The 15,886-nt window shown below is 36.5% G+C and overlaps 2 protein-coding genes across 3 annotated transcripts in view; both read left to right on the top strand.

The window, feature by feature from the left end:
- Positions 1-96: 96 nt before the first annotated feature.
- On the top strand, positions 97-14,852 carry msh4 (mutS homolog 4). 2 transcript variants are annotated; one of them, XM_039666658.2, is made up of 23 exons: positions 97-1,522; positions 1,722-1,807; positions 2,509-2,599; positions 3,123-3,242; positions 3,374-3,537; positions 4,180-4,290; positions 4,468-4,583; positions 5,019-5,192; positions 6,238-6,367; positions 6,444-6,486; positions 7,210-7,277; positions 7,774-7,848; positions 8,086-8,150; positions 8,336-8,505; positions 8,870-9,006; positions 11,459-11,562; positions 11,642-11,766; positions 11,899-12,099; positions 12,300-12,418; positions 12,715-12,843; positions 12,996-13,170; positions 14,483-14,568; positions 14,664-14,852. In XM_039666658.2, exons 1-23 carry the CDS (start codon positions 1,450-1,452, stop codon positions 14,850-14,852), a joined length of 2,751 nt encoding a protein of 916 aa, XP_039522592.2. In that variant the 5' UTR covers positions 97-1,449. The 2 variants fall into 2 exon arrangements, with proteins under 2 accessions (XP_039522592.2, XP_088976663.1); XM_089120537.1 differs by lacking the exon at positions 1,722-1,807 and having other exon boundaries at positions 1,450-1,522.
- Positions 13,151-15,886, top strand: part of ktn1 (kinectin 1) — a 35,382-nt gene continuing 32,646 nt past the window's right edge. The window contains exon 1 of the mRNA XM_089120536.1: positions 13,151-13,170. The gene's annotated coding sequence lies outside the window, so the exon portion shown is untranslated. The remainder of the gene's footprint in view (positions 13,171-15,886) is intronic.

Genomic DNA, 15,886 nt, shown 5'->3' with positions numbered 1-15,886 from the left:
AAAAGCTTTTGTTTACATTCACATCATAAATCATATCATGAAAAAGGAAACCAATGTATATGTATATATATATATATATATATATATATATATATATATATATATAATATTTTGAATTAACATTTGATTAGCATTTATTTCAAGTAATATGTCTTGATGGTTTTAGTTTTTGTTAACTATCAAGTCAACTCAGGACACCTTTATCAATATAGCGCTTTTACAATGCAGATTTCAAAGCAGCTTTGAGATAATAGGTTTAAAAGGTGAAGCACTCATATTTATTTAATGAAATCTAAGCCTTTTGAAGTTTAACATTTTAGGTAGTATCGCAATTTATGTTTGTCCAGCGCCAAAATTTAAGACGAGTTAAAACGATCATTAATGCCATTTAAGGAGATTATTCGTGATAACGCTAGTCACGTGACTGCTCCCCTCTTTTTCATACGTCAAAATACGTTTCCGCGGCTAGTTGAGAGGCGCGAAAATTTTAAATCTGTTTGCTTCTGGAGGTGAGTAAAATATAAATAGTCTCTGGCAAAATATAGTTTTATACTACATAAAATTCATAAATATGTAAGGGATGGCTGAATAAGTTTATAGTTTGTTAATACAAGTAAGTTAGCAATATTACAAAAGAAATTGAAAGTTTATTCGAGGTAAATGCAGCCGAGTGGTGAGAATAATTTAACGTTAGTTAACGTTAATTTGTATAAACAAATCCACTTCAGACGTTACCTTAATGAAACGTTATCGTAAAAGCACTAAAGAAAACAAACAAGCTTCGTTATTGTTCTCAATGTTTAATTATTTGTGTTAACTATACTAACACAAATGAGTCGAATTTGACGCCCTGGCAAATGTTACAGTAAGTTAACTTACCTATATTTACATATAACAGCTAAGTTAATCAACTTTAAATTGAATGTAAAGTAGTTCCAGAAGTAGTTCTGGTAACGTTAGTTCTTTACCTAATGTAACGTTAACGTTACATCAGTGAAAAGTGTGTACTGCCCCAGGCAAATTGTGTAAGTTATATTATAGCTAAATTACTTGTATGATGAATGTGATTTCAATCAGATTTGAGGTGCAAGTTCACAATTTATATAAACTTTAGGCTTACAACAAGAGTTTGATTTGATTTACTTTATTAAGTAAACAACAAAGTCTTGTTCTCAAATGTCAAATTTTCAAAGCATTATGAATATATACGACCATCATCTCATCTTATATAACACTGATTATAAAATCGAATTGCAGTTTGGAAGTTAGGGGAGTTGGGGTGCGATAGTGTATTTACTTTTTGTTGTTGTTATAATTTAAATATTATACTTTTTGCAATTTACTAAGTTGCCAATAGTTACTTTGACCCAAGTAAAAAAAATAATCTTTTTTCTTATAAAAAAAACTTTTTTCTTTCATTATATTATAAAGGCCTGTGAAAGCAGCCAGATGTTCTTCAGCAGCGCAGAAGAGGTGACGCCGGGTTCGAGGTCTGAGCCCGGGCCGAGCAGCAGCACTCCAGGTAGTGTTTTACCCACACTGACTTGCAATATTTATTCATGTCTTCAATAAAAGAGTGCAACTGCAAACTTTCACTGTGAATAAATAAATACAAACAATGAATATCAATGCATAGAGAGTACAAATGACCGCCAATATTGTTGGAGACAACATTAAAAATATAAATATTAAATTAATAATTTAATAATATTTCTCGTTAGCTCAATGGCAGCTGAATATGAGAGGAAGAGCAGACAGGATCAGCTCTTCTGTGGGTTCATCTGGTGTTTACAGTAACAGCCGAGCGGTGAGAATCCTTAAGTTTTTTTGTTTGTTTGTTTGTTTTATTTTTTTTCAACAAATCCATTTCAGGTTTGAACTATTTGTGTGAACTAATTATATTTTTCCATAAAGGAGTTGAATTTGATGCCCTGGCGAATGTTACAGTACCTACATTTAACCACTAGATGGCGTAATAGCAAATCAACTCTAACTGGTAGTAGATTATAGTAAAATTCCAATTTGGAAAAAAAATTCACAATATTTTTTCTAGGAAAATCACTATTTATGATTTTATTACGTTTATTTTTTGTGTTGGTTTTGCTATTTTCCAAGTGACTGTTACAGCCAAACTAATTTCCCTATTTTAAAAACAAAGCCTTATTTTTATTAAAATAAAAAAGAATGGCAGACATTTAGACCAAAGTGACAGATAAAAAATCTTTGTCATTTTTGTCTTAATTAAAAAAATAGAACAAAGAGACACATTGCTGCAGCTCAGTAGTTTTGCCACTTCTTGGGCGTAACCGCAGTCACTCTGGCAGACGGTGATGTCACACGCAAATTCTCTCGCGTCTTTACTTTTTTTGTTAAATATTATTATATAATAATTTAATATTATACTTTTGTTGTTATAACTTAAATATTATACTTAGAAGTTTACTAATTTGCCAATAGTTAAATTGATCTAATTTGGGTCATTTCACATTTTTTCGTTATATTATAAAGGCCTGTGAAAGCAGCCAGATGTTCTTCAGCAGCGCTGAAGAGGTGACGCCGGGTTCGAGCTCTGAGCCCGGGGCGGGCAGCAGCACTCCAGGTAGTGTTTTACCCACACTGACTTGCAATATTTATTCATGTCTTCAATAAAAGAGTGCAACAGAAAACTTTCTCCATGAATATATAAATGCAAACAGTAAACAGCTATGCATAAAGTACAAATGAAATGAATTGACTACCAATAATTGTGAAGGTAATAAACATATGGAGACATTAAAAATATAAATATTAATTTAATAATGTATCACTTATTTTTGGGTGTGTCTTTTTTGTCTGCAAATTAAGGTTTAAATGTTTCTGATGAAGTACTTTATTTTTATTACTAATTCTCACCTCACGCACACTGATTTGATTGGTATACATTGTAATACATCACATCGGCGTATCACATTTAATGTAGTCGCCCTGTAGTAAACCCTTTGGTCCATCAGTTGCTGTTTGTTGTGTGCAGTGGAAAGGCACCTTCAGACTCTTGGGTATTGAACATCTGCTATCCTGACCAGTAGATAAGATGTGTGCATGAAAACCCACATCAGTTAGATAGTCCTACTCTTTCTCCTTAGCTCAATGGCAGCTGAAAATCAGTGGAAGCGCAGACAGGATTGGCTCTTCTGTGGGTTCATCTGCCCACTCCACACCTGCACTCTCACACCTTGGCCGAACCCCTCAGCGAGACCTCAACAGTACGCAACTTACTAATTAACTAACTTATAAATTTTTTCTGAATGTATGTCACTAGTCCTGATTAATTCCTTTGATTAGAATGAAGGTGCTAAATAAACTGATAACTCACTGTGCAACTCTTTTAATCTAGTGACAACGTCTTCATCTGCATCTGCGTCTCATGCGTCCTCTGTGATAGTGGCTGTTGTGGAGGGACGTGGTTTTGCTCGGGGGGAGATTGGCATGGCCAGTATCAATGTCAAATGCCCAGAGCTGGTGCTCTCACAGTTTGCAGACACTGGAACTTATGCTAAGGTAAAGATGCATCCTTTCTCCAAACCGCGTGTCCTCTGTAAGGGTATTTTATTGTGAAAGCAACAAACATTATGAAAGCAATATTTTATTGAGTGATTAAAATAAATAAAAAAATATGTAAAACAATTTCATCTGCACAGGTTTCATTTCTATATATATATATTACTTTTTAATATTTAATCAAAATGTTGTGTTCTTTTAAAACAATAGATCCACTATTTGCTAACAGAATTTGCTCTTTGCTTAGCATTTTACTTTCATTTTAATTAATTACATTTTTAGTGTAAATACATTATATATCTCTGCGTGCGACTGAAAAAATATTTAGGCGCACCGGTGCGAGTGACCCGATCGATTCTCATGATTCATGAATATAAGTAATACAATTGGAATAGAAAGTTGGAATGGAAAAAAACTCCCAAAGTGCATCTACACTGAGCAACAGTTAGCCTAAGTTTCGTACTGCGATCGGCTGCTTTTCATGTCTTCAGTCAAAGACTTTGCTTCAGTCTGCAGAGCAAGTGCAAAAAAAAAAACGTGTGGAATGGACTTGCAAAGCTAAGATAATGAGTTTTTGACAATTTAATGTAGACACTATACACTTTGTAAAACTGACACCAACGCTTTTAAATGTTAATACAGGTAATTACTAAGCTGCATAACTTGATGCCAATGGAGATTCTGATGCCAGACACTTCTAGTGTGAAAGGACAAGGAACAAAACTCTACAGCCTCATCACTGACTCCTTCCCGGTATCATACTTGTTTTGTTTTTTTTACCTCTATCTCGTCAATAAATCAGGGCTGGGTGACTCATACCATAGAGACTGTAAATTAGCACTATTGTCAGAGATTTTGCACACCGAGTTTTAGAATTAGAATCTTATATAACTGACTGAGTGCAGAATATTTCCTTGTTTACCTGTGCAGTCAGTCACATTCACTCCTGTTCTGAGGAAGTACTTCAATGAGAAGAAGGGCCTGGAGTACACACAGCAGCTCTGTGTCCCTGAGTTCAGCACTGTGCTGATGGAGGTGCAAACCAAGTAAGCCCTCCATCTTTATGATAAACTTGGGTTTTATGCATTTCAAGGGAGCTGTTTCAACTTTCAGATGTGACCTTTCACTGTGAAGGGGGGGAATATGTGCCTGTTTCATTTCCATTTCGAGAGATATGAATGTATTTCCATAAATATAATAATTAACATATGTAAGACACAAGACAGTGTTGCAAAACTCACTTCTTTGATGGTCACACAGAGATTAGTTTCAAACCTGCTCCAACACACATACCTGTAGTTTTCAAATAAGCCTGAAGGACTTGATTAGCTGGATCAGGTGTGTTTAAATAGGTTTGAAGCTAAACTCTGCCGGGCTGTGGCCCTCCAGGAACTGGATCTTGCACCCCTGATTGTAAGACATATCATATATGATGAACATGACTAAAACAATAACAAATAAAACATGTTGTCTGTCTATAGATACTACTGCCTGGCATCTGCATCTGCCCTACTAAAATACTTTGAGTTTGTTCAGAGCTCAATATATGCTCCTAAGTCACTGAAAGTGGTCTTCACTGGCAGTGAGCAGACAGCCATGATTGACGCGATATCAGCCAGCAACTTGGAACTAATTGTGAACCGCAGAGATCACAGGTTAGAAGTTAGAGACACAGAGCATTATGTGTCCGCAGTTTTAGTTCAATAGAATTTGAACACCTGTCATCCACAAAGATCCCATGCCACAAGATCAGCTCCATTTCACACAGTTTATCATATTAAAATATAGACAAAGAATGTAAAAAAACCACAAATTTCATTTTGGTGTGACAGAAGTGTCAGGTCCTTTTTTTTAAATTCATGTGCACTCAATAATCTTTAATTAAAATTACTTCCTCTTTCCCTCTTGCTAAGACGTCTCTTCTCGGCCCTGTTTACACCTGGTATTTGGTCGATTTTATTACAACTAGATGTATACAAGGGAGACATACTCGTTTACACCTAGTATTTTAATTAACCTCTTTTGTTCACTTTCAACAACTTCTGTTCTGATTTATTCGAGGGGGGGGTCTATGGGTTGGTAGCCTAAATGTCTGGGCTTTTTGATTTAATGGACAAGGTAAGGGTTAGGATTAATGGACCCTGAGCTCGTACAATTTACATATGAACGCGTCCAGTGACGATGGAAAAACATATGGAGAACAGCAGCTTTCATTTCTGCTCAGATCCACACCAAACACTGTGAGTGTGTTAGAAATCAGGAATGGTTAGAAAACATCGTGCCTGTTACTGCGGCTGACAAAGTTTAAATCCCGTCTGGCTATCATGCTTTCCATAATATTTATGGATAAGCTCAGTAGGCGTAGAGTAGACTGTCTTTTTTGGCTGTTTAAACACATTCGATCACATGAGCGTTTACACTATGAAACCAATCCGTTCGAATGCGTTTTCGACTACCTCTGGAAGTGCTCTAAACACTTCAAAAGCTCAAATCGGTTTAGACCCGTTTACACCTGTATTTCGATCGACAAAACACATCTTAATACCAGGTGTAAACAGAGCCCTCTTCACTGATGATGTGAGGGCCCTACATTTTCTTGCCATTTCACTCAGATATATGTCATTGTAAGGAAGAAAAGGCTATCAAAACTTCTGTTTCATGCAGATTTTAATGTCAGTAACCGTATGCTGTTATATGCAGAAGTGAGCACACTCTGTTTGGGGTCTTAAACTACACTAAGACTGGTGGTGGAGAGCGGCGGTTACGCTCCAATATTCTTGAGCCTCTGCTGGATGAGGTCACTATCAACTCACGTTTGGACACCATAGAGGTGATCACCTGTTATCTATATGTTTTTTTTTCTCTCACTCATTATTTAAATAATCTTCTCTTTGATTCATTTCCAGGAGTTGTTGCAGAATGAGGAGCTCTTCTTTGGTCTGAAGAATGGTAAATACTAGGCCTACATTTTATTTGTCAGTTTAAGAGACTTTGTTTCAGGCTGTTTTTCCTACTGGTTTTACCCTTTGAAGCTGCAGTTTCAGACGATTAAGTGTTTATTAGGTCTCTATTGCACCACAATGTGTAAGCAGCATGTAAGTGGTTTGCAACAGCAGGCTGATGTTGCACTTTCACACTAATGGTGTTTCTACTGTGTAACAGCAATACAAAAAATAAGTTATTTTTAGGTCGCTGTATTGAGTATTTAACCATGGTTATCAGAAGTGGTCCACTGAGAATTGTGGCAAACTCGATCATCATGTAATCTAATATACATGAGGAGGGAGCCATATTGACATTCAGGGATTAGCCAAATTACAAACCCAAACTCTCCATTTTTGTAGTCAATTATTGAGTATTGACACAAAAAACAAACAAACAAGAAAAACAGGTTCTGTACCAAAACCTTGCCTATACTGCAAACTGTAAACATGGGTGGCAAAATAATATGCACTGCTTACTTGCTGCTTATGTGTGCAGTGTGAAACAGGCCTTACTTGTTATTGAGAAATTTGTTGGTGATCTTTATAGCTCTTAATTTCCTGGATCACACCTACCTAGAATTGCGCCCACAATCATAATGTATTAATGTTTACCAGATGGCTAAATATTTGCTGGGCTCCACTCCATGGTAGGACATAATTAATGTTTTTTAAATGCTTTTATTCACAGCCATTGCACAGTTCCTGGATGTAGATGAGCTGCTGTCTGCTCTTGTTCAGATCCCAAAGCAAGAGACGGTACTAAGGCATAGGAGACACATTTTACAGAGTACTAAAGTTAAAGCGGTTGCTTTCTTATGAGGGCGATGGGATGGGTAATTGTTTTTGCTCATTTTTAAAATTAATTTTAATTTAAAATTTCATTGGTGAGAGAATTTTACACTGTCTACAGGTCTACACTGAAAAACAGTAGCCTACAAATGGTACCATCTAAATTAACTGATTTTAAGTCAAAAAGAATATTTAACATCACTGAATGAACCTAAATCCATTCATTTATACCAATAAAACTATTTTATGAGATAAATCAGGTAAAACAATTGCAGGGTACAAATTTTTACATAGCTAAGTAGCAGACACAATTGAGTAGATTATAGACAACATCCTTTAGTGAGAGACGTTTGGCTCATAAATTCAAGCTTTTCGTCTTCAAAATGACTTTTAAACCATTGTTGTTTGAATTAGTGACCCTCAATAGTTTAACAGTTAATAACTTTTTTTTTTTTTTTTGTAGGTACTGGTGGCTGAAGCAAAAATAACGCAAATAATTAAGCTAAAGCACATTCTAGAACTGGTCCCATCACTGAAGGTAACTTGGGCATTTTTAGAAAATACTGTAAGACTACAAATCATTGAAAATTTGAAAATATTTTAACTAAACTTTTTATGCTTTAATCTATTAATAAGAGAATTAGCCATCTCACTTCAGTGCTAAGTCAACATTAAATCAAAATTGACATTGTTTAGACATAAAATCTAATTTTTAACATTTTGGTCAGTATAAGCAACGATGTTAATGTAAGCAAGTAAATTTCTCCCTGATAAGGCGATGCTGCAACATTCCAAAACACCCTTGTTGGAAGCATATTTTACCTCACTTGAAGACAGCAGGTAAAAAGCTTTACACACTTAGCTATGTGAACTTTAACACAGGAGGCACAATGAATCCCATGTATGAGTAAATAGTTCAATTAGTACTTTCATATGTGCATTTGATGGTTTAGTTCTAGCTCTAGAATGCAGCCCATCAGGTTTTCATATTTTATCCTTAACATGTTTCATTTGTGTTGGATTAGGTTTAACGGCATTCTGGATCAGATCAAATCACTGATTAATGATGACACCAGCTATATGAAAGGCAGTTTGACCATGCGCACACAAAAGTGCTATGCTGTGCGGCCCAACGTCAGCGAATTCTTAGATATTGCACGACGAGCCTACACAGAGGTGATAGATGACATAGCAGGTGAGCTTCTTAACTTTAGTGGACTATGAAAAGGATGAATATGTAGGTTATTGTGAATTACTAATTCATCTGCTATAGCCACACCACCACAACATGTTAAATTATTAAATACATTCAATTTTAGTATTGAATTTTAGTTCCTCAAGTCAACTCTTAATGTTCCTTAAATTCATAATTTAATAAAAAGTTTGTACGTTTGGTGTTGTAAATGTGGTTGGTCATGTGTGCATATGTTCATATGAAATGCCACAGTTGGTTATGCAGTCCATATAGTTTGTGATTAATCAGATCTTTCCCAATTTCATGTTTATATGTTGGTCATGAACATTAGCATTATTGACGTGTATGTGTTGTTGATGATCAGAACTAGTGGCTCAGCTTGGAGAGAAGTACAGCTTACCCCTCCGAACTAGTTTCAACAAAGCACGTGGCTTCTTCATTCAGATGAGGCTGGAGGGTGTGGTCTTACCTGCGGGGAAGTTACCAGAGGAGTTCATCAAAGTGAGCAAAGACATATTGAAACTTTTTCATAAGTGTTTAAAGGAACAAATATTAAATACATAATCTGTGTGCATGTAAGAAAAAAAAATCTAGACAATAAATATTGCACTTTCCTGGCTATAGGTTAACCCTATAGAGCCTGTATCATATTTAATAAGGACATATATAATGCCTTTAAATGATCAACACTGCTAAAAAACCTGTTTGGGGCAATGTAACCAAAATATTTCTTACAGTGTTATTAGTAATATGTAGCATATAAACTTACCTGCCACTTTATTAGGTTCACCTTGCTAGTACCGCCGGTTGGAGCGCCTTTTGCCTTCAGCGCTGCTTTAGTTATTTGTTGCATTGATTCAACAAGTTACTCAAACATTTTGCAGAAATTTTGGTTCATATTGTCATGAAAGCATCAGAGAGAGTGGCTCCCGCTGTTCTAACACATCCCAAAGGTGCTCTATTGGCAGTGTTGTGCATGATTTTGGGCGAACGTGAACTGAACGTACTGTATTACTGCCTGATGAACGTTACTGTGAACGTGTTCATTCTGGTGTCTGTGAACGCACGCTCTCTCAGTCTAACTTCGTACAAAAGTGTGCCAAATTTTTATAGAGCCTTCCAGGCGAAAACCCGGATAAAACACACGTAAACAGGCTTTAATCTTTAGCCAAAAAAAAAAAAAAGAATCTGGCAACACAAGACACCAGTGTCGCACTGCTGCTGCCGTCAACAAAGCATGACCTCTGGCATCAGCAAGGCATTTTCACCTTCACAAAGAGCCGATTTTTCTTATTCATAGTTTCCCAAGAGAATTATTAACTGCGCTAATATATATTTCCCTATTATACTTTAATAAATGTATATAATATATCTGTATTCATTATATATATATATATATATATATATATCTTTAAAATAAAAAATACACAAAAGACACATTTTTAGTTTCTACTTCCTTCCAAAAATCTTGAAATCTTCCAGAAGATGCTTGACATAAAAACAAAACGAAATGTGTTGCACGTTACATATAATATACAGTTACGTATATCAGTGATGCGCGGGTCAATGTATAAACAAACCGCAACCGACCGACGTTTTCAACTACCCGCCCGCAACTCGGGCCGCAAAAAAAAGTAAAAAAATATTGTACCCGACCCGCTTCCTGACCGCATTTTTTTAAAAGTAGTAAATGCTCATCGGAGCGTTATTGGGCCATAGACGTGTAACAACACAGCATCGCAAGAAGACGTAGGCCTGGCCTACACATAACAAAGGCAAAGCCAGCACTTTGGTCATCATATTTCATTATTTCAGCAAATGTCTCCCACACTTTTACTCTTTCTATTTGTGTATTTGCGGAGCTTCCACTCCCCACTCTTCACCTTTTCTCTTGCCGCCTCCATCTCTCTGCAGACTGTAGTGATCATAGACATGGCCGGTTCGTGAACGAATCGTTCTTTTGAACCGGTTCTTTTTAGTGAACCGGTCGAACCTACACTAAATCGAACTGAATCGTTCGAAACAGTTCGCGTCTTGCGTCAGTGCTGATCCACAAGTTAGTTACTTACTTTCAGACATGCCTGACAGTCGCCTCCGAATCGAAATAAATCAATATCCTGAATTCTATTTTACTCCAGTAACTCCAACAGTTCACTGAACCGAGACATGTTGGTGCCACTGTTGAGAGAAGTGATGAGCACGAGCAGCTGATACTGCGCATAGATACTGCGTATACCGAACGCACAGGGACAGCGGTTCTCGAATCACTAATATAGAACCGAGAACAGTTTAGACTGAGCTTGTGTGTTATCTTCGTGCCAGTTATTCAGCCAATAATGTGTAGGGCTGTATATTTCATCAAAAATTGTGTCTAGTACTAAATACAAATGTTTAATTGGCATCTTTTTTCAAACGACCCGACCGACCGCGACCCGAATATCATTAAAAACATTTTTGGATGACCCGTAACTGCGGGTAACCGCGGGTGACCGCAGGCACCCGCTCATTTCGGATCAACCCGCGCATCACTGACGTATATGTATGTCACACTGTGTAGCCCTGTTTAATTATCCATAAATTTGAGTATTAAATGTGACATATCTATGTCTGTTTAGCTTCATCGTGTTTTAGTTTAGCTTTCCCTCCTCCCATTTTGCCTGTGTGCCTTGGTCAACAGTTCCTGATTAATCCCACTCCTGTTTTTGGTCTGGTTAATTAAATCTCAATGTGTATATAAACCCTTTGTTGTTTGTGTTGTGTAGTTTCTGCTTCTGTGTTCAGATTTTTCTGTGAATTTTTTATGCTTATTTAAAGTCTCCTGTTTCTATTTAAATTTGTGTTTTTAACTACATTATGCAAATAATTATATTTTTCATTTCATATGAAAAATCCGGCTTTACAGGATTATAGTGTTGAATAGCAAGTACTAATGGGCTTAACCTCAACACTATAGGTGACCAGACAGAAGAACAACTGCTCGTTCACCACTGTAGACCTCATGAAAATGAATGACCACTGTGAGGAGGCTTTGAAAGACATTTTTCACATGTCTTATGTGTGAGTATATGGTAGCTCAAAGTAAGATGACTAGTGCAAGAATCATTTTAATCATAGATGGTATGTATGTGCACTGCAGGGTTGTGTCCAAGTTACTAAATGAGGTCTATGAAAACATCTACTGCCTGTACAAATTGTCTGATGCTGTGTCAATGCTGGACATGATCCTCTCTTTGGCTCACGCCTGCACTGTCTCAAATTACGGTAATGTTAAGCGCCATATATGCGTAATGTAGATTATTACATTCATGTGAGGAAATACATTTTTCTTTCTTTAGATACCGACAGCATTGATTTCTTTTTAATTAATAATAACTTAATTTTTGTTTCCTTCAGTGCGTCCTGAGTTCACTGATACATTGGCAATAAAGCAGGGTCGCCACCCCATCCTGGAGCGCATTTCTGTTCAAGAACCCATCGCCAACAACATCTACATCTCTGAGGGAAGCAGTTTTGTGATCCTGACAGGCCCCAACATGAGTGGCAAGTCCACCTACCTTAAGCAGGTGGCCCTCTGCCAGATAATGGCTCAGATAGGTACACAGAGTTACTTGTTTACTACTCTTTTGGTCACTTGATCACTATTATTTCCATACTCGCAATGACTGTGGTAATGATGAGCATGTTTGGGGTAGGTTCTAGGTTTAGGATAATGGATTAATTTGCATGACTTATCATCAGCTGTCTCCTAGTCCTATGGGATCAAAACAACCTTATTCAGAATGTCTTTGTCCCAGGATCCTTTCTGCCCGCGGAGTACGCTTCTGTTCGTATTGCGGATCAGATATTCACCAGAATAGGAGTAGACGATGACTTTGAGACCAACTCGTCCACATTTATGGTTGAGATGAAAGAGGTAAATTGTGGAACAAACGGTTTTATACAGCTAATCAAGAACATTTTATTGAAATTTCATCAATGAAACCTTAAAGTATAGTATCAAGTCTTAAAATGTGTATTTACACATGTATTTTTGTGTCAATTCGGATATTTCCATGTAATTGTTTTACTACATGCGGTCTTGACATGTATCAATAAATAGCTATATACACAGCACTTTTATATAGAGGCATAAACAGATAGGTCTAAAGGTAGTCTCACATGCAGTTAAAAAAGTATTTTCCTCATTTAAATACTTAACTGCACTTCTAGGTGTCTTACATTATCCACAATACAAGCAAGAAGTCACTCATCATTATTGATGAGCTGGGCCGAGGCACCAGTCCAGAGGAAGGCATTGGTATCTGCCACAGCATCTGTGAATTCCTCATCAGTACTAAGGTGCTCTATTTATTTTATCAAGAGAATATTTTATACAATAAAGAAGCATATAGAAAACAAATAAACATTCATATATACCAAACATACTTGATTGGCTAATTTAACATTGTTCTACTCATTTCCATAAGCGGCTAACAAAACTTGTGCTGTAGGCCTTCACACTCTTTGCAACGCACTTTCTTGAACTGTGCCAGTTGGAAAATCTTTACCCCAACGTGGAGAACCAGCACATGCAGGTTCAGCACGTCCGCGGAGGAGATGGTAGAGCAGAGAATGTGGTCTACACATACCAGCTCACCCGAGGACATTCAGAGGAGCGCCACTATGGTGGGTTAAGACTATTCCAAGCTTTTCGAAACTATTTAATCTATTCTATGACCATTTATGGCAACTTATATACTTAAATAAGTCACATTTGCATATCTGTTGAACGTGTGGAATAAGTTAAGCCAACACATTTGCTGCATTCCAATTCGCATACTATCTGTTCTAAATACTATTCGAAATTAGAATTAGTGTGTTCCAAATGATAGTATATTGAAACGAATATTCCAAAGAGACCCGTATGGTCTACTCTTTCCAGTTAGACTCTGAAGTGCAGATCAATGCACGCTCTAACGGCTAATATTGCCCACAACCCATTGGACGTTAGACAAGGATTCGATTAGAACTACAAACATGGTTTTACACAAAAGAGTGTTAAACTACAAACATTGCAGATGTGCGAGAATGATGGTTAAGTAGAGATTTTTAGAAGTGATTTGAGTGATTAATCATCAGTATCTAACATAATGAAAATATATTTATTCAATGTTATCCACAAGATATTTCATCTGCAACAGCATTGTGAACTTTAATAAAGATACGTTTGGTCATTAACTTTTAAATGCATCTTTATGCAAACACATGAGGAGAGTTCTTTGCATGAAAGACCCATTAACGCTGTGTCAGACTTTTGATGTTGGCCGTAGATTCAGGAAACGATTATTTTGCATGAACTCCACGCCAAACACAACACGTCTTAATTTCAAAAGCTTTATTTTTGAAACATTTCTAAATTAAGTTAATAATTTCAACAGACGAAAAATCCAAACAAAGTTAACAAAGTCGTCAAAAAACTGAATAACCACCATTCCCAAATCCAAAACATTTGTTCTTTCATGTCACTTCCTCCTCCGCCCATACGTGATGACATATACATTCCTGCATGATAATTAAATAAGTACATAAATACAAATATGAATACGCACATACTAAATAATACAAATATTAATAATAATAATAAACAAATTCATAAATTATAGTAAATAAACTCCAATACAATACTTATTATAGACAACCAGCTACAACAAACGTGCTACTGCATTTCTCTCCGATATTGTAGGAAATTAAATTGTTTGTGGAAGTTTTTAACTGTGACAAGATGATTGACAGGGCAGTTTAGTTTAAATGGTCACAGGATGCACATAACTAAGAGACAGCGAGGTCCGTTAAAGACACAATCATGACTAAGTAGTATGTCCTAAAGCTTGCCTTTTCTTCTGCTACACACTCAAAAGTATACTTTTTTCACAGACACTTTTAGGTACATACATACTTTTAGGGCATAGTATAAGTATGCTGTCTGCTGTTTGTTTAGGTATAAGAGCAGCAGAGATGACCAATTTACCACCAGAAGTTATTCAGGAGGCCAAAGCTATCTCAGCTAAAATCAGCCAAAACTGGGTATGTTGTGATTCATGAATTATATATTCTAGAGGTACAGGAGAAAAATCACCTGCAGAGTTAGTTACCTTATATCTCCATTGTCTTGTCCACAGGCCAAGTATTATAGTGACCCTGCCACTCGCAAACAAAGGGCAGACTATCGTCTAGCCACCAAACTGCTGCAGACGGCCCGTAACTCGCGGTTGGACCCAGAGAGCCTACGTCAGTACCTGAAGGGCTTGAAAAGACAGTATGAGGCTGAAATTCAGAGTGCTACAGAATCAGTTGAGATAGAGGAGTGAGGTCTGGGGTGGGAAATATGTTGGTGGTGTAGGAACATTTCAGAAAATGTGTTTGTTGAAAATAGATAAATGATGATTTGTTCATTAAGTTGAAGTCAAGGAAGTTGTTCCTGATATATATATATATATATATATATATATATATATATATATATATTTATTTTTGTTTTATTCCAAGTTGTTCATAAAAGTATTTTTTTTTCACAATGCAAGTTTAGCTTGTTCCACTAATCAAATAAATCAAATGTTAATTTAAACAGACCAAAACTATGTGAGTCCATGTGTTCCACTTTGAGGTGATATAAACCAGTGGTTCTCAACTGGTTTGGTGTTGATGCACCTCTTGATCTCTCTTTGATCACAAAAACTATGCATTTCAATATCATCTTATCAAGACATATTATTGGGAGATATAGGCCCAGTTTCACAGACAGGGCTTAAATGAAGCCAGGTTTATACCTTAGTTCAATTAGGATATTAAAGTAGCTATAATAAATGTGTGTTAGAAAAAACTAACTCTGCAGGCTATCTGGATATGATTTTTCTCCTGTACCTCTAGAATATATAATTCATGAATCATAACATACCCAGTTTTGGCTGATTTTAGCTGAGATAGCTTTGGCCTCCTGAATAACTTCTGGTGGTAAATTGGTCATCTCTGCTGCTCTTATACCTAAACAAACACTGGTGTTCACCTTGAGACAAAACAAGAGGCTGCTTAGTGCAGAGAATGCTTACATCTAGCTCCTCCTTACTAGACGTCCAGCCCAGAGAGGTAAATGTAATTTGGGCTAACTGTACCCTAACCCAGGGGTGTCAAAACTTTGTTCTGGAGGGCCACTGTCCTGCATGTTTTAGCTCCAACTTGCCTCAACACACCTTTCTGGATCTATACTGTTATAAAGATCTCATTGACTTGCACAATTTCTGACCATATAAATATCCACTCAATTTGGTTCTCAATGAAACTGAGGTGTTTTTTCCATCCAAATTAGCTCCGAATTCTCATATTATAATATAGGTCATAAAAACCT

The sequence above is a fragment of the Pimephales promelas genome, chromosome 15 (assembly GCF_988280905.1).
Source record: "Pimephales promelas chromosome 15, fPimPro1.hap1.1, whole genome shotgun sequence".
Lineage (NCBI taxonomy): Eukaryota > Metazoa > Chordata > Actinopteri > Cypriniformes > Leuciscidae > Pimephales > Pimephales promelas.
This window is presented reverse-complemented; position numbering and strand designations above follow the sequence as displayed.

Excerpts from the sequence above, each read along its gene's own strand:
- msh4 (XM_039666658.2), top strand. The coding sequence starts at position 1,450 with ATGTTCTTCAGCAGCGCAGAAGAGGTGACGCCGGGTTCGAGGTCTGAG. Across the intron at positions 6,487-7,209 it reads CTTCTTTGGTCTGAAGAATG|CCATTGCACAGTTCCTGGAT; the intron begins GTAAATACTAGG and ends TTTTATTCACAG. Across the intron at positions 13,171-14,482 it reads TTCAGAGGAGCGCCACTATG|GTATAAGAGCAGCAGAGATG; the intron begins GTGGGTTAAGAC and ends CTGTTTGTTTAG.